The sequence below is a fragment of the Thermoascus crustaceus genome (assembly GCF_041956765.1).
Source record: "Thermoascus crustaceus strain CBS 181.67 unplaced genomic scaffold VTN00scaffold_3, whole genome shotgun sequence".
Lineage (NCBI taxonomy): Eukaryota > Fungi > Ascomycota > Eurotiomycetes > Eurotiales > Thermoascaceae > Thermoascus > Thermoascus crustaceus.
Window position 1 is genome coordinate 91,788 of NW_027192529.1, and position 17,593 is coordinate 109,380.

A 17,593-nucleotide genomic window follows, 5' to 3' on the forward strand; every position below is an offset into this window, starting at 1 on the left:
AAGGGGGTGGGTGCGTAAGCATCCCTCCCATCGACGCCATGTCTCAAAGGAGGTGTGCCGGCGGAATTTAAGCGCACCGCCACCTGCGCAGCACCGCTCTCTCCGCTGATAGAACGGCCTACTGAATCGGAACGATGGCTTTCGCTGCACAGCGTTTTTTCGGCAACTATTCTTGTCCCTATTTGGAAGAAGAGAGTAGATGTAGAGAGATGCATATCATTATTTCAAATACTGAACTCGCCCTTACCTTCCTAGTTCGGCAGTTGCTACAAGGGCTCCTGTAACCAGCTTGCTACACCCCGCACAGCAAATTACTGTCAGCGATGGCCTAGACTTTGCTCTAAATCTAAATATAGACCATGTTAGAATCTACCTTGGGTCCGGCAGTAAAGTGCAATGGATGTCCAGGAAGCTTCTGATATATCTATGTTTATATATGGTATACATTACTCTAAGGATTAGTAAAGAAGGACGTGATTTCCTTTGACTTAGCCAGTGTACATTCCATTTACCTCGATACCTTTCAACAGAATGATTTGCTTGCGATCGAGGGGTAAAATAGGTACCTAGGTAGGTAGCTAGAGGCTTTCAAAGACTTCTCCTAGTAATATCACGGATCTAAAGAGATTAATCAGGTGTAAATTAACAGTCGATTCATCTGTCCTTCTGCAATGTCGGCTTCCTATGATTATTCACAACAGGTAGTCCGTAACCATATTTAACGGACAGAGCTCATAGGCGCAGGAGAAGCAGGGTGCATAAGAGACGACACACCATATCTTCTCCGAGCCCAATCACAAGCTGGACCTCTTTCTCCATCCATTCCTTCTGCCTCTCCGTCATTTGCCCTTCGTTGAAGGTCTGGGAAGTATCAAAGTCCAACCACAGCACCCGGCTCGGGTGGTCCGGGAAGATCATCATATTCCTCCAATGGGTAGGGTATCGTCGATCAGAACGTGCGCCTTATGGATTCCCCGCATGATCTCCATGAATCCGTTCATGCGTTCCGGGGTATAGTCCTCCATCGATGGTCGCACCATTCCGTGGATGTACTCCAGAAGGATCGCGTTGGGCAGGTTCTCGTCTTGACGCAAGGTGTTCAGATAGGGCTTGTAGAGCTTCGGGTTGATCTTTCCGATTGTACCGTAAAGCCTGGGGACGAGACCACGGTCGCAGACGCCGTGCTCTCTCAGTCGCCTGAAGATTGCCTTTCATCAATTCTCGTGGATCTATACCAAGACATACGATCAACAAGACAGGATTCCGATAATCAGATTGTATCGCAAGACTCATACTTACTACTTTCATGACACACATTACGCCCCGAATGGTCACCAAGAAGATCCACGAATTCGGCGAATGGCGATCTGGACCTTAATAGTGACCTCCGAAGGCTTGGCATCGATGAGCTCCATCGCACGAGGCATATATACGCTGGAAATAAAATTCAATGGTATAGAGCTTTGTTGAGAATCTGACACCCTAAATCGGTTTGCCGCACCACTAGCTCAGCTGCTTATCTCCCTCAATGGCTTTAGCGAGAGCATATTGTCAACGGAACTGTTAGATTCCGCCGTTAGGAGCACGCGAACGTCAAGTACTGGCATGTCGGCGTCTGTGTCTCTGAGTCTGGGAGGCTTGTAGCTTTCATCTCCGGCATACCCGCTGAGATAAGGGTGCGGAAGCAAACCTTCAAGGCGTCAGAAGTTGACTTCCTCTGCATCCACAGAAAGCTCCGATCTAGGAGATTGGCGCCAGTCCTCATCACAGAACTCACGCGGCGATGCTACCTGGACGGGGTCTACCAGGCTGTTTACACAGCCGGTACTGTCCTACCGAAGCCCATCAGTTCCTGTCGGTATTTCCATCGGCCATTGAACTGGGAAAAGCTCTACAATGTCTCGTTCTCATCTCTTCCTGCGGGTTCAAGCAGACAGAAGGAGATCGAGAGGTACTCCCTGCCCAGTGAGCCATTCATGTCGAACATCCGTCCATGCAAGAAGAGGACATAGATTCTGTTTATGATCTCATGCACCGCTATCTCAATCGGTTTGACCTCGTTCAAGTTCTCAACTGGGAAGAAGTTGACCACTGGCTCCTTCACAAAGGACCAACCTGGGAGGGAGCAAGTCATCTGGAGCTATGTTGTCGAAGATCCCGAAATACACAAGATTACCGACTTCTTCTCTTTTTATGGCATAGGGCATTCAGTTCTCCGGGGCAATGCGAAGATTGAGACCCTCCGACAGGCCTATCTATATTACTATGCCTCCGAAACGGCCTTCAGCAATACGAAAGAGCGCTTGCAGGAACGATTGGTGGAACTAATGGACGATGCCTTGGTTCTGGCAAAGATGGTGTGTATGCCCATCTCGGCTTTTGGGATAACGGCTGGTCAATTGCAGGCCCAGTTTGACGTCTTTAACGTGTTGACTCTCCACGATAACCCATTGTTCTTTCATCAGCTCAAGTTTTGGGCAGGAGATGGTTGTTTAAATTTTTATTTATTCAATTACCGTTGCGCTCCTATAGCTGGATGCCTCAACGAGAAGAATCTGCCTGACGAGAGCAGGAGGGGTGGCGTTGGCATTGTGCTGCTCTAGGTGGAAACTCGTGTGGACGGTGATAGTATCAGGCTTTGTCGACAAACGAGGCAGTGATATCGAAAACCTCAAAGTACAGACATACATGTAGATATATTGATTAGAGAATTCGTTTCAACAATTCGATAATCTCCATTTTGATCCTGCCGTAGGAATACGCGTCTACATGACTCAACGCACTGAAATTTCCTGGACTGCTGGTATTGAGACCCTACCTGGCGACCTGGCGAGTTGTGCCCTCGGACGACCAAACTAATCGAATCCGGTAGTTCACAGGCAAGTAAATTATATCATAAATGGTGAATAATAGTACATCATGCTTCCATTATTTCCTACTGCTGTCTGTAGGTGTATCCTACTACAATTGCATGCTGCAACAATTACGCAAGGATGGTAGATGAAAGGGATTAAGGTAGTTTTATGTTGTCTTCTCCACCTTTCTTTCTCTTACCAAGCCTCGACATAACTCTTTAAACTGCTACTTTAGGTGATTTCTTTTACCATATACTTTTGAAACTCTTTTCTTATAACAGGTACCTTTACTATACTCCAGGGTGTTCAAACAATGGGAGCATACCGAATACCAATACAACACCCAGTTGCTATTGTCTCTATAAAGCTCTGGCCTGGGTACAGATCGATGTTGATGTCCCCTTGCTTCTTACAACACACTCTTTACGTTAGCGAAGAAAGGCCTTCTCATGGAGAATCTACCTTGCACAGAAAGACTATTCAAGGGGGTTGACAAGGATAAACTGCGATTTTATGAGTGAATTCACCACATTGGCGACTTCTACAGGCTTGATATACTGCTGGCATCATCCATGGCTGCATCATCGCTTATTTCGGCAATCACCTATCACCATGCCTGTTGCATATGCAGAAGATGTTGAATTGATGGGCTCTGGCCACAACAGAGCTCATATTTGACCAAAGACCCCATCACCCAAAAAAACAAGCTGGCAGAGCAGACACTGCCATATTTGGCGTCGTGACCGACAGCTACTCATGGCAATTTATCTAAACAGATACCTAAACAACACGTGCATAAGATAATCCTTTAAGGAGATTTGAAAGAATAATTAAACTAATCCATCTAGTATTCCTCATGCTCATTCTGCTGGGAGATGGGTAAGCAGATCAAAACAATCTCATTGATGCTTACTGCAGCCGTCAAGCGAATGGCAATAATAGAAACCATACGGAAATGACTAGAGGGCAGTGAAAACTTGACTGTGATATGTCTCTTGTGGTTCCTTGTCTGTCTTCTCAAGTCTTTCCAATATCAAAAGTCCAGCCAGTCTTGAACTCAACCACTACAACATCCTGCACAGCTGGAACCTTCTAAACTGGATTTGGATGGCGTTGCCACAAAATGCAGTCCCCAAGCAACTGTAAGCCCAGCCTGCCACCACACCCATCTTCTATCTACCACAGGCCCCAGAGCTGCCAATCCATCCAGTGAGAGCACTGTCACACACAGCTGCCAATATGTTCAGTATGGAGACTGAAGATATAGCTGCAGCTATGGACCTGGATGGCATCATCAGCAATGAGGATGACAGAGAGGGCAATGTTGTCTGCAAGGTCACCTCCCTCATATTGGCCATACTCTCCAACATCAAAGCCAGTGGCATCCCTCAGCCAACAATGAACCATCAAAACCACACACAGCTGATAGAATATCTCCTCTGCATCAACAACTTTGAGAATTCTGTGATCTTGGATAAGCACCCCACCAAGCAGTCATCAGAGGAAAACCAATAGACTGCAATTCTTGCTGCTCAAGACAAGGCCATCTCTCTCCAAGTTGAAGATGATGTTGAGATGCTGCGATGCCGCAAGGTGCAGAAGGGAGACATAGTTGAACAAGACTGATCACCTTGCCCTCATCCAAGAGGCTGAGTGGGTCAACAATCAAGTGCAAGCTGATGTCAGTTAGTGTCTGCTGCTGCTCCGCCGTTGGCGGATGGCAAAAAAGAAGTTGGGCTTGAGGGGAAAAAAAGAACAGGCCCGAGCCGCGGATCGAACGCGGGACCTCTCGCAATCCTGTCTTAGGGTTTTGCCCTAAGCGAGAATCATACCACTAGACCACCCGGGCTGCTTGACGGTAATATCTATTACTACTGGATCATTTCACGAGAGCCAGCTTAATTTACCATTTAATGAACATTTTGCGACAAAGTCAGTATGAAGGGAATCGGTCTTAAAAGACGTTTCAAACGGACGGATCATTAGCTATCAATCTTCTCTTCAGAAGGCCACATGAAAGGGCTACTGATAAATATGTTTGCAGCCCCGAGTTCTGCATAGTGATCTGCGAATTCTTGTCAAAACATGTTGGGCCGCAAAGAAATCCAAAGAACCCCAACCCCCAAGAGGATGTTTAGACAACGTTGTCGGCACTCCCACATCGTCACCCCACATCAGCGCACGCTTTCGAATGTCGCTGAGAGGCAGGCATGGTTTAATTCACAGGCTCTGGAGCGTGAAAACCACGACGAGGTGTACTTCGTACTCGGCATCCCGAACGCAGAACCGGCCACGCATCCCTAGCATGTATCAACTTTCCTCTCAAGCATTGGCAACTGGTGGCGACCTATGTACGCGATTTCTGCCAGCGTACCACGCGAGGAGTGGTTTTCTTCTGACGGAGACAGTGGTTTACACCAGCATCAATCCGTGAGTTTTATATTCATTCTCTCAGTTTGTATACTAAATATTTTAGAAGCAGAACCTTTATTATATAAAAACATTGGCCATGACGTGACGTTCGTCAAACTCCTCGATTACAACACCCCATATCTCGCCGGTATCTTCCAACTACGTACCACGGCGGAGCTTGGATAGGCCCTCTACCTATTAGATCCATCCACAAAGCCAGTTCTCCAGCAATCGATCCAGAGCAGACGGCAGAAGTTTGGAACTGACCCTGCAGACAAGTTCATCAAACTCAAGCCAAATGTTATGCATTACGCGTTCAACTTTGTACGGCACCCATAACACGGGCCCACTTCCTGCCCCAGAGATATATAAAAACTGATCTCTTGGTGTTCTAATGCTCTTTCCTTCCAACCTTTTTATTCCCTATTCTCTCCTCTTTATTGTGCACCCGTCCAGTCGCCTGCGTGCCCTCGCCATGCCTCATTGGAGCGAGATTGGTTTACCAACAGGCAAGAATACTCCGTCACCCAGTTAGCTCCCGCACAGACAACGAGCTAGAGGGGGGATATACTTGCGGTACCTAGCTTTGCAAAAATTGGAACATCTTCGCTGCTTGGGTATGGTACCAGCTACTTACTATCCTGATAAGTGGGTGAGCCGGAATTCACTGCTTCTATCTAGGAGATATATTGAACAGATCGCTGATATATGATTTCTATTCAAAATTTCTTTATTTTCTCGGGTTGTCCCTCGCCCCAAACTCACAAATTGGGCCTTTGGACCGGAGGGGCTTCCAAGTTCGGAGATCCTACCTAGCCTGCGGGGGCTTTCTCCTATTGATGGCCGCCAACGCAACGTATTGTTGACCGAGCAGATGCGAGGATGCGGCGACAGCAACTGCTATAGGGTGGGGTGAGAGGGTCCTGATGGCCTCCCGTCTTCTGTCTTCTAGATTGTGATTCCGGAAGGTCACAAGAAAAACGGATATAAGGCTACAAGAACGATGTTCATTTCCAGGACACCTGTCCCGAAGATTCTCTGATGTACATACATACATGCATACAATGATCCTCGTTCTTGACGGATCTTTTCCCCGGTCCTGTGATACTATAGAAAGCTGACAATCGCATGCGACGAGTTCGCTGTTTTCTAGCAAATGGCTAAAATAAAATGTAGCGTACGCTGCAACGTTAGCTAACGCTAGGTAATTAAGACTAATAGCTCATACTTCCTCCATAGGTATTTCAGCATCGGAACCAATTCCATCGGACATCAAAGCAAATCGCTACAAACCTTCTAGCTCTAACACCCCTTTCCTGTTCCCATCCTACTCTTGTACTAGCCGAATACAGTGTGCCAGAACAAGCGCGGCGTGCTAGGACAAGAGTTACGTGCTCGAGCAGTCCGTATACGCTGACGTACAAGAGGTATGCTGGAGCAAGAGAAATGTGTTGGAACAGTATTTTCGTACACGAAGAGGCGTGTGCGTTGGCGCACGCTGGAACATTTCCCAAATCTGATTCTCATCTTAGAGGGACGGAAGAAGAATCAGGTACATTATCGTTGCTTGTGGAAAAGCGATTTCAGAATATCTCGCTTTCGAGTCGGTCTCCTTGTTGTAGCAGATTCCACCGAATCAGTTTCCCGCTGAGCGTCATTATCTGGGCTGGGTTCCTTCTCATGATCTGTAGACGTATGCTGGTGCACATCCTTGTGCCTATCCCTGTCGGAGTAGAGATTCCTGAGAGAGTGTATAGCGTCCTGGGTATATTTATGACTTGATCACAGGGTCTTTTCATAGCCAGCCAGTGCTCTCTGAAATGCCTCCTCTGATGCCTGGAGCCTGCCAAGATCTGCATAGAGACTGCTAAGATTGTTGATAGTATTCAGAGTAGAGATATGACCTGGGCCTAGTGCTTTCTTATAGCCAGCCAGTGCTTGCTGACACATCTTCTCTGCATCATTAAATCTTCCCTGGTCATGAAAAAGTGTCCCAATATTGTGGCTTGCATTTAATATGGCCAAAACATTATCATCACCAATTTCCCATTGATTTTTCACGAAATGAAAAATGTGACCAGCATTTGGAAGGAGCCGTCTCTGTAAAGTCCAGTATTGTACCGTGTGTCGCGAAGGAACAGAACAACCGATTGATATTGTTGCAGTTGCCATCACCTCCTCTTTGTCGGCATAAAACTTTGAACCACTGGATGCATGGAATAGCTGTTAAGTGCAGGCTTTGCCTCAATCAGAGAATAACTAAGTAATGTCTTCATAGCCGTAGAGAATTGTATCTCATTTGTGGCAACCTCACTGAGCCAGGATGACTGTTCTCTACCTTGCAGTCCCTTGTGAATCAGGTGATACCACACATCTTGATTGTCATAGTAGGATAGTAGGAGCAGTAACTTGGCCACAGATGGCATCTTCTTCTGAATCTCGTGATAAGAGATCATCCATGCGCTCACCAAAATATCATTGGAATACTGTCGGTGAGGCTGTGCAGACTTTTGTAAATCTCTTCATGATCGGGAATATAGTTCTAGGTACCTGGAAGGACTAAGTCCTGTCTGATAAATGTAGGAACCTGCAATCACAATAGCAAGTGGAAGTCCATCCATTGACGAGCAAGAGCGAGGATGTCTTTTATATGTCAGTCATGCTGAGAATAGACTTCTTACGATTTCGGGGCTGACCTTGCTGATAAGTAGAAACACATCAAGCCTGGTACTGTTCATAAGCAGCCTCACTGCTTCATCTGATCGAAGAGTTTGGACAGGATAGAATTGTCCCACTTCAGCAAGCTAGGGCAACCGGGTGGTGATAATAATGGAGCCGTGGTCCGCAGAAGGAAAGAACTCGGTGATATCATAAGATTCACCATCCGGGTCGTCAGTTGCCAAGTATTGGTCGATGTTATCAAAGATAAGGAGCCATTTGGAGTTTTTGTTTCTTGCCAGCCACTGGAGAACCTGTCTTGCCTGTTGTTCTAATTTATCCTTATTCTGTGGTTCAGGCCTCGTGCTCTTACCTGGAAGCCTGGGTAGAACAGACGCCAGTGACCGCTAAAGCATCTCTTGGTTCTTTCCATTCAGCCAGAAGATTGCGGAATAGCCATTTTGATGTAGCCGAGCAAAACGATTAGCTAGCTGGGTTTTGCCCATCCCTCCTAATCCATGAAGGACTATTTACCTTTTGCATGCTAGATGCCTCTGGCCGTAGTAAATCCCACAATCGCTCAAGATCAGCATCACGTCCCATATATTGATTGATGGCAGGCACATTTGTGAGATCGAAAGGAACATTGAAATCCTCTGCTGAAAAAGACACTTAGACAGATGCCATATAAAACCGTAGGTTCATTTTAGGACTCACCCGACTCTGAACTAGCATTGCATCCTTTTTGCATGTTATAAACAAACACAGGGACCATAGACAACAGTTCTTTTGCGTATGCTGCTGCAGTGAGAGCTGCATGTCCTTGCCACTTCTTGTTTTTGTGCGAATCAGAATAGTCGCAGATTCCACCAATCACCAAACATGGTAGCAGATTCATCAAACCTGCCGCTTCCATTTCAAAACACAGAATTCCATGCTTTTCTGCAAGTCGATCACGCGTCATGCCGTGCTTAATAACTTGGTTACCAGACACAATGAGTCCATAGTGGACTTGAGGTTCATCAGAGACCCGCGGTTCTCGATTGACAATCTGGTTATTATCGCAGTTGGTGCAGTCACTTTCAGGATTGGGATGATCATAGTTGGCTTGGAAGAGACAGACGTCTTGTGGGCAGGGTTGGAAAATTCTGATTTCATGTCCGGGTTTTTTGGTTAAGGCGTCTAACAGGATCTTTGAAGTGTAATGAGATTTTTTCACCGTCTTGCTTGATTGTAGTTGAGCAATTGCACTCAGGAGGACTTGTAGCGGCTTATTCAAAACACCTGTTTGCTCAAACTCCCCTCCCCTGGCAGTTTTCCCATAATCATATTGGACAACTCCAGGAGAGGAGCCAGTTGGCTTGCTGACCACAATATCACCAAGTCGAATATCAGCGCCCTTTCTTGGTACTCCACCGCCAATGCCAACCATGAGACCAAACTGAATAGCTGGGAAGGTTGATTGCATCTGGGATGCCACAGCTGCTGCTGACGTTGTTCCATAAACACCAGATGGTAGACAGGCAACGACCACATGATGACCATAGATTTGCCGAGCTTGTAGGAATTATGATCGGTGCCGAGAGATTGAGATGAGAGAGAATCCTTCCGTTTCGATGCTGGGGGAGGATTAGAGGACGAGTGGCGGGATATACCGAAGCCAGGATACACATGTCCGTGTTGGGCATTTGAGGGTTTCTTCTCCAGTGGAGCTGGATAGAAGTTAGATTATGCTTTATTTTGAATCTCCAGTTTTCTTTATTTCTTAAACTCGATTTACCAAGGTAAATAGCGCAGTAAATACGACTTATACAGATGTCCGTTCAACACACACCCAAATAAAGTGCCACCAACTAGTAATTATACCGACTTTCCTATTGGCTGAAAGTCCATGCACCCCTCAACCGCCGCAAGCCCACGGGCCTTGGCTAAGTGCAGAATAACTAACCCACCCCGTATCCGCCATGATGCCGCGGCCGCGGAGGTCTCTCCAGAGCTAGGTCGGGACCGGCTTTGTCTATCACCATCACCCGCAATGACTTGACGATCAGCTCTACCTCCATCACGTCTTCACGATCCTCACACTCGACTTCCAGCAAAAGCGACTGGAAGAGTTGCTGCTGAACGAGTGATGCTGCAACCGCGATAGCACAACCTCTTTCACTCTTTCTCGAGACTGCCTGAGACCCGAGACCCCCGTATCTGAGCATATCTGAGAGAGCAGCGCAGGACGTACATCCAATGTCGACCATGTAGGTCTAAGGATCTGATACTCCACGTGCGATTGAGAGATTTTAATTGAATTGACTAACTCTCGCGCGAAGGCCCGTTTACTCGCTCATAATCATCAACAAGGCCGGCGGGCTCATCTACCAGCGCGACTTCCAGTCGGGGCTGCGCAAGCTCTCGACCAACGACTACCTCGTGCTGGCGGGGACGTTTCATGGGTATGGGACCCCCTCAGATACCAGTACAACATAAGGGAGACGATACTGAGAGAGAGACACTACAGCGTCCACGCAATCACCCGCTCCCTAACGCCCCAGATCCCCTCGACAGCCGCCTCTTCCGCAACAGCAACCGCAACATCCACCACCAACGCCAGCTCCTCCTCGCGCACCTCAACCCCCACCCTATCCTCCTCGACGCTCCCCAACCCGGGCCTGCCCAAGACGGGCATCGAGGTCCTCGAGACGGACAAGTTCCGCATGACCTGCTTCCAGACGGTGACGGGGACCAAGTTCCTGCTGTTCACGGACCCGCTGATGCCCAACGTCGACGTCGTCATGCGCAAGGTGTACGAGCTGTACGCGGACTACGTCATGAAGAACCCGTTCTACCAGCTCGAAATGCCGGTGCGGTGCGAGGCGTTCGATCGCCATCTGGGCGGGTGGTTGAGGGGGAGGACCTAGTTTTGAAGGACCACTCTGCTAAAAAAAAATACCGGGGCGACGAATCCTAAGGGTATATACCAGCCCTGAAGGGGCGGGGCGAATGGTGGTATGGGTGGCATAATGATGATGCTATGATAATGATGAGGATATATCTAGGCGGGGAAGATCCCCAGTTTTCCATCTTGTGATTTTTATTACTGTCGTACATTTCTGCTGTAGATCCAATAGACCAATGAATAATCGCTTCACAAGGGCGTCCGAGGACCGGCTTCTAGAGATCCAGTAACAGAAAAGAAAAAGAACTCCGATTATGTATGCATCAACGTCATCCTAGCTGGTTGGAGGCATTGATATCATTTCATATCATTTCCCTACGCCGTATCCATCTTGTCTCCATCCTCTTTCTTGTCCTTGTCCCCGCTGGGCTCCCCGTTCTGGTTCAGCAGCGGCTGCCCCTCCTCGGGGATGTTCTCCAGCGCGGCCTTGCGCTCCTGCTCTTCGCGCTCTCGCTTCTCCCTCTCCTGTCGGTTCTTCTCCTCCTCGAGCGATAACCGCAGCGCGAACGCCAGCTCGGGGTCGTTCTCCGCCGCATCCTCGAATCCAAAGGCGCCTCCTTCAGCGCCCTCCGCGCCTACACCAGCTGCACCAGCAGCAGTGCCTTCGCCACCGAGGATCGGGGTCAGCTGTAGCTCCTCGCTGAGCAGGTTCGGGCCGGGGGGTATGATCGCAAGGTGAGAGCCGTCACCACCCTTAACATTCTCGATGAAGGCCTCCAGCTTCTTGGTCGTGTCGGATTCGAGATCACCAAATGCGACGAAATCGATCGAGACGTTATTCTTCTTCATCTTCTTTGCCAACTTCACCAGGCTCTTCTCGTCTTCGGTGATGGGGGAGCAGTTGAACACGATAATCCGTTGTCGCTGGGACTTTTCTGAGCGGTGCTTCAGGGCAAGCTGGACATCCAGATCAGTGACCATTCGGGGAGAAACTTGCAAGGGCTAGGATAGGAGACATACACCGGCGACTTGTATGCTAGAGGAGAGATGCGGGGTGCCGTGGATCTTCGTCCGATGCAGGCCGGACAGAATCTTGCCAAAGTCTGTGGTGAACGTTGAAAGAACCTCGGGCCCATTACCACCCATGCTCATGAGGCCGACGGCCGACTGAGGGTGTGCGCGCATCTTGGCAGAATGGATGACGCTGACAGCATCGGTCTGTGCTTGCCATCGTGTCGAGCTGGGAGATGTCAGAAAAGTTCTGCAAAGAATGAAACCGAGAGTACTGACGTATAGTCTCCATTTCTGCTGCTTTCGCTGTTATCCACACTGCACAAGCTGTCAGCCCTGCGGATCGATAGCTGTTCGGTGGGGATGGAGGACTGACATGATCATCGTAGCCTCGAGCACCATCTTGGCGGTATTTCGGAGGCGGTAAGCTCCGAGAACAAAGGGAAAGGAGGAGAGGAGGAGTAGACGGTGTGAGAGGGGGGTATGGTGGAGGAAACAGGGCGTGGAGGGAGGAGGACGTGGTAGAGCGAGGTCAGAGGAGCTGTCTGGGGACGGCGAGATGGCGATGATGGCGATGAAGTCGAGCTCTGGCGGCCCGCACGCTGACTGGTTGTGGTTCCGCAGCCGCCGCCCGCTAAGCGCCTCCGCGTTGTTTACTCGCGTCCGCCGGTCTCGATCCTCTGCACAACACCAACTCTCTGCGATTCTCCATCACACCGCCGCAACGGTCGCATTTTCCCGTCAGATCTCCCGCTGGGGTATATAGTAGCGCTCTCCTACTTCTCCTGCCAACCCACTTTCCTTCCCAATGGCTTCCCCTCTGTCGAGGAAACGGAAGTCTCCGGAGACGGACCACGACGCGCACAATGTCTCATGGACACCTGCGGGCAGTCCTCCCCGAAAGAAGCTGAGGATCACACAGAGTCAGAAACAGGCCCTTATTGACAATTTGCAACTTGAGAGTAAGCTTGTCCTTCCTCCCGCCAAGCATGTCAGGTTTCACCTCTTGATTGAGCGTGCTGCTGACGACCGTAAGTCACCGAGCGAGCCCGCAAACTGCGCGCGCAATACGCTCTCCAGGCCCAGGACCTTCGAGCGCGGCTCGAACGACGTATCAATCGCATTCCCGTCGCTTTGCGCAAGGCCAATATGGGAGAGTTGCTGGAGAAGTACAATGCAGCACTCCAGGCTGACCAGGCACCATCTCCGTTCAAGAAGCCAGGGCTCATCCCTGCAAAGCCAATCAGAAGCGCCACCACGATATCACTGGATTTTGAGAAGCAACATGTTCCAATTGCTAAGCCGCCAGCACGTGGCGTAAGGCGTATCAGGTATGAAAGTATTCTTACTCCTTCGTCACCAGTGCTGGCTGACTCGTGGTAGCGACGAACCGGGCACCTACTCAGACAAGGAAAATGCACCAGCACCCAACTACGATAGCCTTGAGAACCCGAAAAAGCGCGGGAAACCCGGCACCACGGACGGTCCAGCTCCATCGCGGGCTGTATCCCAAACGATGAGAGAAGCGGAGGCGAAGATCCTCTCCCCCAAATCCTCCAACTCGAGGACATATCCGCACTCGCCGCTGAAAGGCTCACCAGAGAAGCCACAACACCACCTTGCATACATGTCCAGGCCTGCCTCACCGCTCAAGGCTTCAAGCCCGCTCAAGGCAAGTACGGCTCTTGCTGGCATGGTTGAGAACGCGCGCGCCCGAGCGACGAAAGGCACACCCGTAGCTAAGGATGCCAAATTCCCCTCACAACCTAATAAGACTGCAACCAAGCCAGCTGCCAAAACAACTGCGGCATCGGTGAGGTATCCTCGACCAGCAACGCGTCAGACAGACCGCAGGGGCAGTACCGATACTGTATCTTCCGTCGCCTCCTCTGGGACGACAATCGTCAAGTCCTCTCGAACAGCAGCTACCACGAAGAAAACTGGCACTTCGAGAGCATCGACAGCTGCAGCCAAGAAAACTGCCGCCAGAAACCAGGCTGCGACCACCACGTCGGCTGCTAAAAAGACCACGGCTGCAGCGAAGAAGGCCGCAGAACCTGCAGCCGGACGGAGAACCTTGCGAAAACGGGTATAGACTTCCGCATGGATGGTAGTCAGGGACTGCTCCTTGTCTCGCTTACAAGGTTCACGCCAATGATACGATAGTCGCAGCTGCAAATTTCCTTTGACGTATCAATGGAATCTATGTTGTCTTTGAAAAGTTGATTGCGTTCGCGATGTCAGGTTATAATCCTGGCTATCTCGTGTTTATATGCGTTATTTTCAGGGGTTTGGGGTCTTTCTTCTCCCATTGCGTCGGGATTAGGTCAAGTCAGGATAAGCGCGCTTCGTTAAATTGCGTTTGATGGGCAGATTTGTATATCTATTCTGCACTGTGTCTTTTCTGCCACAGTTGATGTCAGATTTGGTTGGCTTTCGGGTTTTGGTTTGGTTTTGCTCCGCGTCATTGGTTTGGTTGGTTGGTTGTTTATTGATCTATACCCTAGATTGGTGCAGAGAATACATTTTGCACTATTTTGGCCCGTCCACACACAGCTTACAGAAGAGGCAGACATTCTGCTGCCCGAACGCTAGATTATCTAGGAGTAGTTTAGCTGCATGTCAGGGGGCTTCAATGCCTATATGCATCTGTAGAGGGGGGTGATGATTCCATATAAGCCCTTCTAACCAGTTGTGAACCAAAGAAGCATCCCAAAACCCTGTGGCATCGGCTGAGAAGGCAAATACTCGACCATTCTCTCTGATCCTTATTCATAAACAGATCGCATTACACATCTTGCTATATTTATGAGCCTTTATCAATATCAGGCTCTCCTTGTGGCGTTCTCTTTTCTGCTGTATTGACTGGCTTTTTGCTTGATACCAGTTATTGTTTTGATATTTGAGAAGGTTTTGTGGTCATTTTGGTGGTGGTAATGATTAGTAGGTAACTAAGTTTTATGATTCGATAAAAAGAGCCTTCAAGGGGCTGATGGTTTATGGGCAGGTGTGGGAGGTAGGTAGTTGGCGACCACTCTCTAACTAAACCTCTCTCAAGAATATATTATCGCAAATATCCCATAGAACCGACAGACATAACAGTCTGAAGTCACAGCCCCAAGTGCATATTATATATACTTCTGTACAGTGCGGCTTGAGCAACTGAGCTGGTCACTATAATTAATGACTAGCGCATGTATGTAGCTCACAACCACCTACATACCTACGAAGAGATACAGCGTACGACCATTGAGGATGGGAGGGTGAAGATAGTGTCTATTATATAATCCCAGCATGTACTGGATTAACAGGTCCAAATTCCCAGGTTCTGTTTGATCTGAAATAAAGTACCTCTAGTGTATATATATATATATTGCATGGGCGGCGGCCAAGAGGCGTTGTATGTACTATGTGTATGCCCTTCAAAGATCATCATCACAATCATCATACACCCCCACTGACGATCCGTTGCACTGCACTGCCTGGTGATCAGCAGCGGGGTTGTCACGTAAACTTGCGAATAATTATCAACTGACAACCCAACCTGTCTCTAACTAAAAAATATGGTTCACCATATTCCCCTCTCAAAGGCGACATATACACTACAACTTACTCCGTGTCATTTATTTATAACCCTTTGGAGACCGTCCCATATATTCCGAGTCCAAGTTAACCATGACCTCCTCGCTGGATCTGGATTTAGATTCCTTTGGCCCCCGCGAACGAGGCCAACGACCGGGTCCAGAACTGCCACCCCAACCGGACTGGTCCGTCCTCGACGGACTGCCGACGCGAGCACAGAGAGCCATCGTGAAGAAGTATGAGAAGATGAGCTTTGATGCCCAAGATGCGGTGAGTACCTAGAGTCAACGACTCCCTCCCTCTTCCACCAAGTAGGTATTAATCACGGTGACCTAATTTATTCTGTTTTTGTTGTACAACAGCTCTCGCCCCGCCTAACAAAAGCCCAAAAATCCCGCCTAGCAGCCGAACAGAGAAATGGAAGAGAACAAGAAGACATCTGGATGTGCACGCCCTTCGAGGTGTCCATGTCCATGGACACGGAGCAGCAAACACCACTTCGGCGCATGACCCTCCACGAATGCCACGACTTTTGCTGGAAGCTCTGCGCCGTGTACATGTCGTTTCCCGAAGTGCGGGAAGAATTTCACCACCGGGTCGATGTGTTCCATTTTCTCGACGGAAGATGGTTCCGCGGGGAGCGGACGTGGGCGTTTTGTGGGAGCTCGTTTGCGAAGGGGATTCTTCTCTCTCCTGGGGGAGATCAAAATCAAGTCAAAGACCAGAGAAGAGATACAGATACAGATACAGATATAGATATATCCACTCTTGTCACCACCCACCAAAGCCTCTGTGCCCAAGTCGCCCATCGACAGGGGACACTTGACCCAGTGGACGGAGCTATTCACGGCGAGGATGATGCGCGTCGCGCCTCACTCAAGAACACCATCTGGTCCCACGCGGATTATCACCTTCTCCCCATCTTTCGACGGCTCTTTATCGTCATCGACCGGATCCAGACGACGCGGACGAAATTCCGATGCGATTGGGCCGAGGAAGAAGCGCGGTTGGTTTTCACTGACGACACAGAGGAGGAATTGGCCATCGATCCAATCGATCTGGAAGACCTCAGTGCCAAATATGACGTACAACGGAATGGGAATGTCTTTACGGGAAAATTGGGTACTCTGGTCACTATCGTCCTCGCGTTGTGGGCAGAGGAAGAATCGAAACAGACGAGGTTTGACCCGATCATCCACGAGCTCCAGGAGAGGTTGAAGTTCACGCTGCGGGATGAACGGGAGGAGTTTCTTGGACGGCTGGCGCGGATTGATTAATTAATTGATTAGTTAATGAACAAGCTTATTCTTCCACCGTCAAACTTCGATAAACGGATAGGAGTTTATACAGATCAAGAATGCTATAGAGAATCGAAGTGAGAAGCTCTGTGAGAAGAAAATCTAGGAACATATTGATTATTTTAGCTCATCCGAAACGGGCCCTAAAATACTTATACATGCCATCAACTGCCCTAAGAATCTTTATTCACGCTTTATCCTTTTTTTTTCAAGGTGTGGCTTCCGAGAGATAAATGATGGCAGTAGTAATATGTGTATCTCTCAAGATATATGACTACACTTCATCTCTTATCTATATCTTAAAAAAAGCTCTTCATTCAAATTGTTTGTCTCCGCAACAAACCGCAAATAAAGATATATTACTTAGAGCTCTGTGCAAATGATAAATTATCTATCATTTTCCTCCGATAGACTAGCTAGACTAAGGAGCACACCGTTATTACCAGACTACCCTTCCAATTAAGTTTAATGATACGAACATCTTTCCTACGTGGATTGTACGTAAAAGGTGTGCACAGAAGGAAAAGGAAGAAGATCATTTCTGACCAATAAAATATCGAAAAGGAAAAAGAACTCCAGCAAATAAAATTGCTTTCCAGCCCGTAGACTGATGATATCAGATGACCTGTGTTTGCTTTGCTCTCTGTAACTTAACTGCATGACGTGCTGTGCTGTGCTGCTGTGCTACGCTATTTTAACGAGGCTGGTATGGTAGTAATAATATGGGACAGATGACACCGCGATTTCTCTCGAAAAAGAAAAAGAACTGGGATAAAAGACAAAGGAAGAAAAGAAAAGATAAGAAAAAAGAGGCTAGAGGGTAGTATTTCAAACAGCACAAACATGAAGGAGTTAATAAAATAAAAGGTATAAAACAAGTTCGATCG

General features: G+C 48.5%; 8 protein-coding genes and 1 non-coding gene across 9 annotated transcripts; 4 read left to right on the forward strand and 5 right to left on the reverse strand.

Annotated features, from left to right (window-relative positions):
* Window positions 1-917: 917 nt before the first annotated feature.
* VTN00DRAFT_5237 (uncharacterized protein) lies at window positions 918-2,134 on the reverse strand (the record flags this gene model as incomplete). Its single annotated transcript, XM_069431746.1, has 2 exons — window positions 918-1,197; window positions 1,896-2,134. 2 exons carry the CDS (start codon window positions 2,132-2,134, stop codon window positions 918-920), a joined length of 519 nt encoding a protein of 172 aa, XP_069287674.1.
* A 1,960-nt stretch (window positions 2,135-4,094) lies between these two features.
* On the forward strand, window positions 4,095-4,370 carry VTN00DRAFT_5238 (uncharacterized protein; the record flags this gene model as incomplete). Its single annotated transcript, XM_069431747.1, has 1 exon — window positions 4,095-4,370. The coding sequence occupies one exon, from the start codon at window positions 4,095-4,097 to the stop codon at window positions 4,368-4,370; it is 276 nt and encodes a 91-aa protein (XP_069287675.1).
* Window positions 4,371-4,613: 243 nt separating this feature from the next.
* VTN00DRAFT_t118 lies at window positions 4,614-4,704 on the reverse strand. Its single transcript has one exon. It is a non-coding gene; the product is annotated as a tRNA-Pro (tRNA).
* A 3,367-nt stretch (window positions 4,705-8,071) lies between these two features.
* On the reverse strand, window positions 8,072-8,358 carry VTN00DRAFT_5239 (uncharacterized protein; the record flags this gene model as incomplete). The annotated part of the gene is made up of 2 exons (XM_069431748.1): window positions 8,072-8,230; window positions 8,299-8,358. 2 exons carry the CDS (start codon window positions 8,356-8,358, stop codon window positions 8,072-8,074), a joined length of 219 nt encoding a protein of 72 aa, XP_069287676.1.
* An 842-nt stretch (window positions 8,359-9,200) lies between these two features.
* On the reverse strand, window positions 9,201-10,135 carry VTN00DRAFT_5240 (uncharacterized protein; the record flags this gene model as incomplete). The annotated part of the gene is made up of 2 exons (XM_069431750.1): window positions 9,201-9,637; window positions 9,874-10,135. The coding sequence occupies 2 exons, from the start codon at window positions 10,133-10,135 to the stop codon at window positions 9,201-9,203; spliced, it is 699 nt and encodes a 232-aa protein (XP_069287677.1).
* Window positions 10,136-10,166: 31 nt separating this feature from the next.
* VTN00DRAFT_5241 (uncharacterized protein) lies at window positions 10,167-10,837 on the forward strand (the record flags this gene model as incomplete). The annotated part of the gene is made up of 3 exons (XM_069431751.1): window positions 10,167-10,177; window positions 10,250-10,372; window positions 10,438-10,837. The coding sequence occupies 3 exons, from the start codon at window positions 10,167-10,169 to the stop codon at window positions 10,835-10,837; spliced, it is 534 nt and encodes a 177-aa protein (XP_069287678.1).
* A 353-nt stretch (window positions 10,838-11,190) lies between these two features.
* Window positions 11,191-12,228, reverse strand: VTN00DRAFT_5242 (uncharacterized protein; the record flags this gene model as incomplete). The annotated part of the gene is made up of 4 exons (XM_069431752.1): window positions 11,191-11,772; window positions 11,836-12,055; window positions 12,106-12,144; window positions 12,203-12,228. The coding sequence occupies 4 exons, from the start codon at window positions 12,226-12,228 to the stop codon at window positions 11,191-11,193; spliced, it is 867 nt and encodes a 288-aa protein (XP_069287679.1).
* Window positions 12,229-12,634: 406 nt separating this feature from the next.
* Window positions 12,635-13,921, forward strand: VTN00DRAFT_5243 (uncharacterized protein; the record flags this gene model as incomplete). Its single annotated transcript, XM_069431753.1, has 3 exons — window positions 12,635-12,788; window positions 12,863-13,157; window positions 13,210-13,921. 3 exons carry the CDS (start codon window positions 12,635-12,637, stop codon window positions 13,919-13,921), a joined length of 1,161 nt encoding a protein of 386 aa, XP_069287680.1.
* A 1,580-nt stretch (window positions 13,922-15,501) lies between these two features.
* On the forward strand, window positions 15,502-16,685 carry VTN00DRAFT_5244 (uncharacterized protein; the record flags this gene model as incomplete). The annotated part of the gene is made up of 2 exons (XM_069431754.1): window positions 15,502-15,678; window positions 15,771-16,685. The coding sequence occupies 2 exons, from the start codon at window positions 15,502-15,504 to the stop codon at window positions 16,683-16,685; spliced, it is 1,092 nt and encodes a 363-aa protein (XP_069287681.1).
* Window positions 16,686-17,593: the final 908 nt, after the last annotated feature.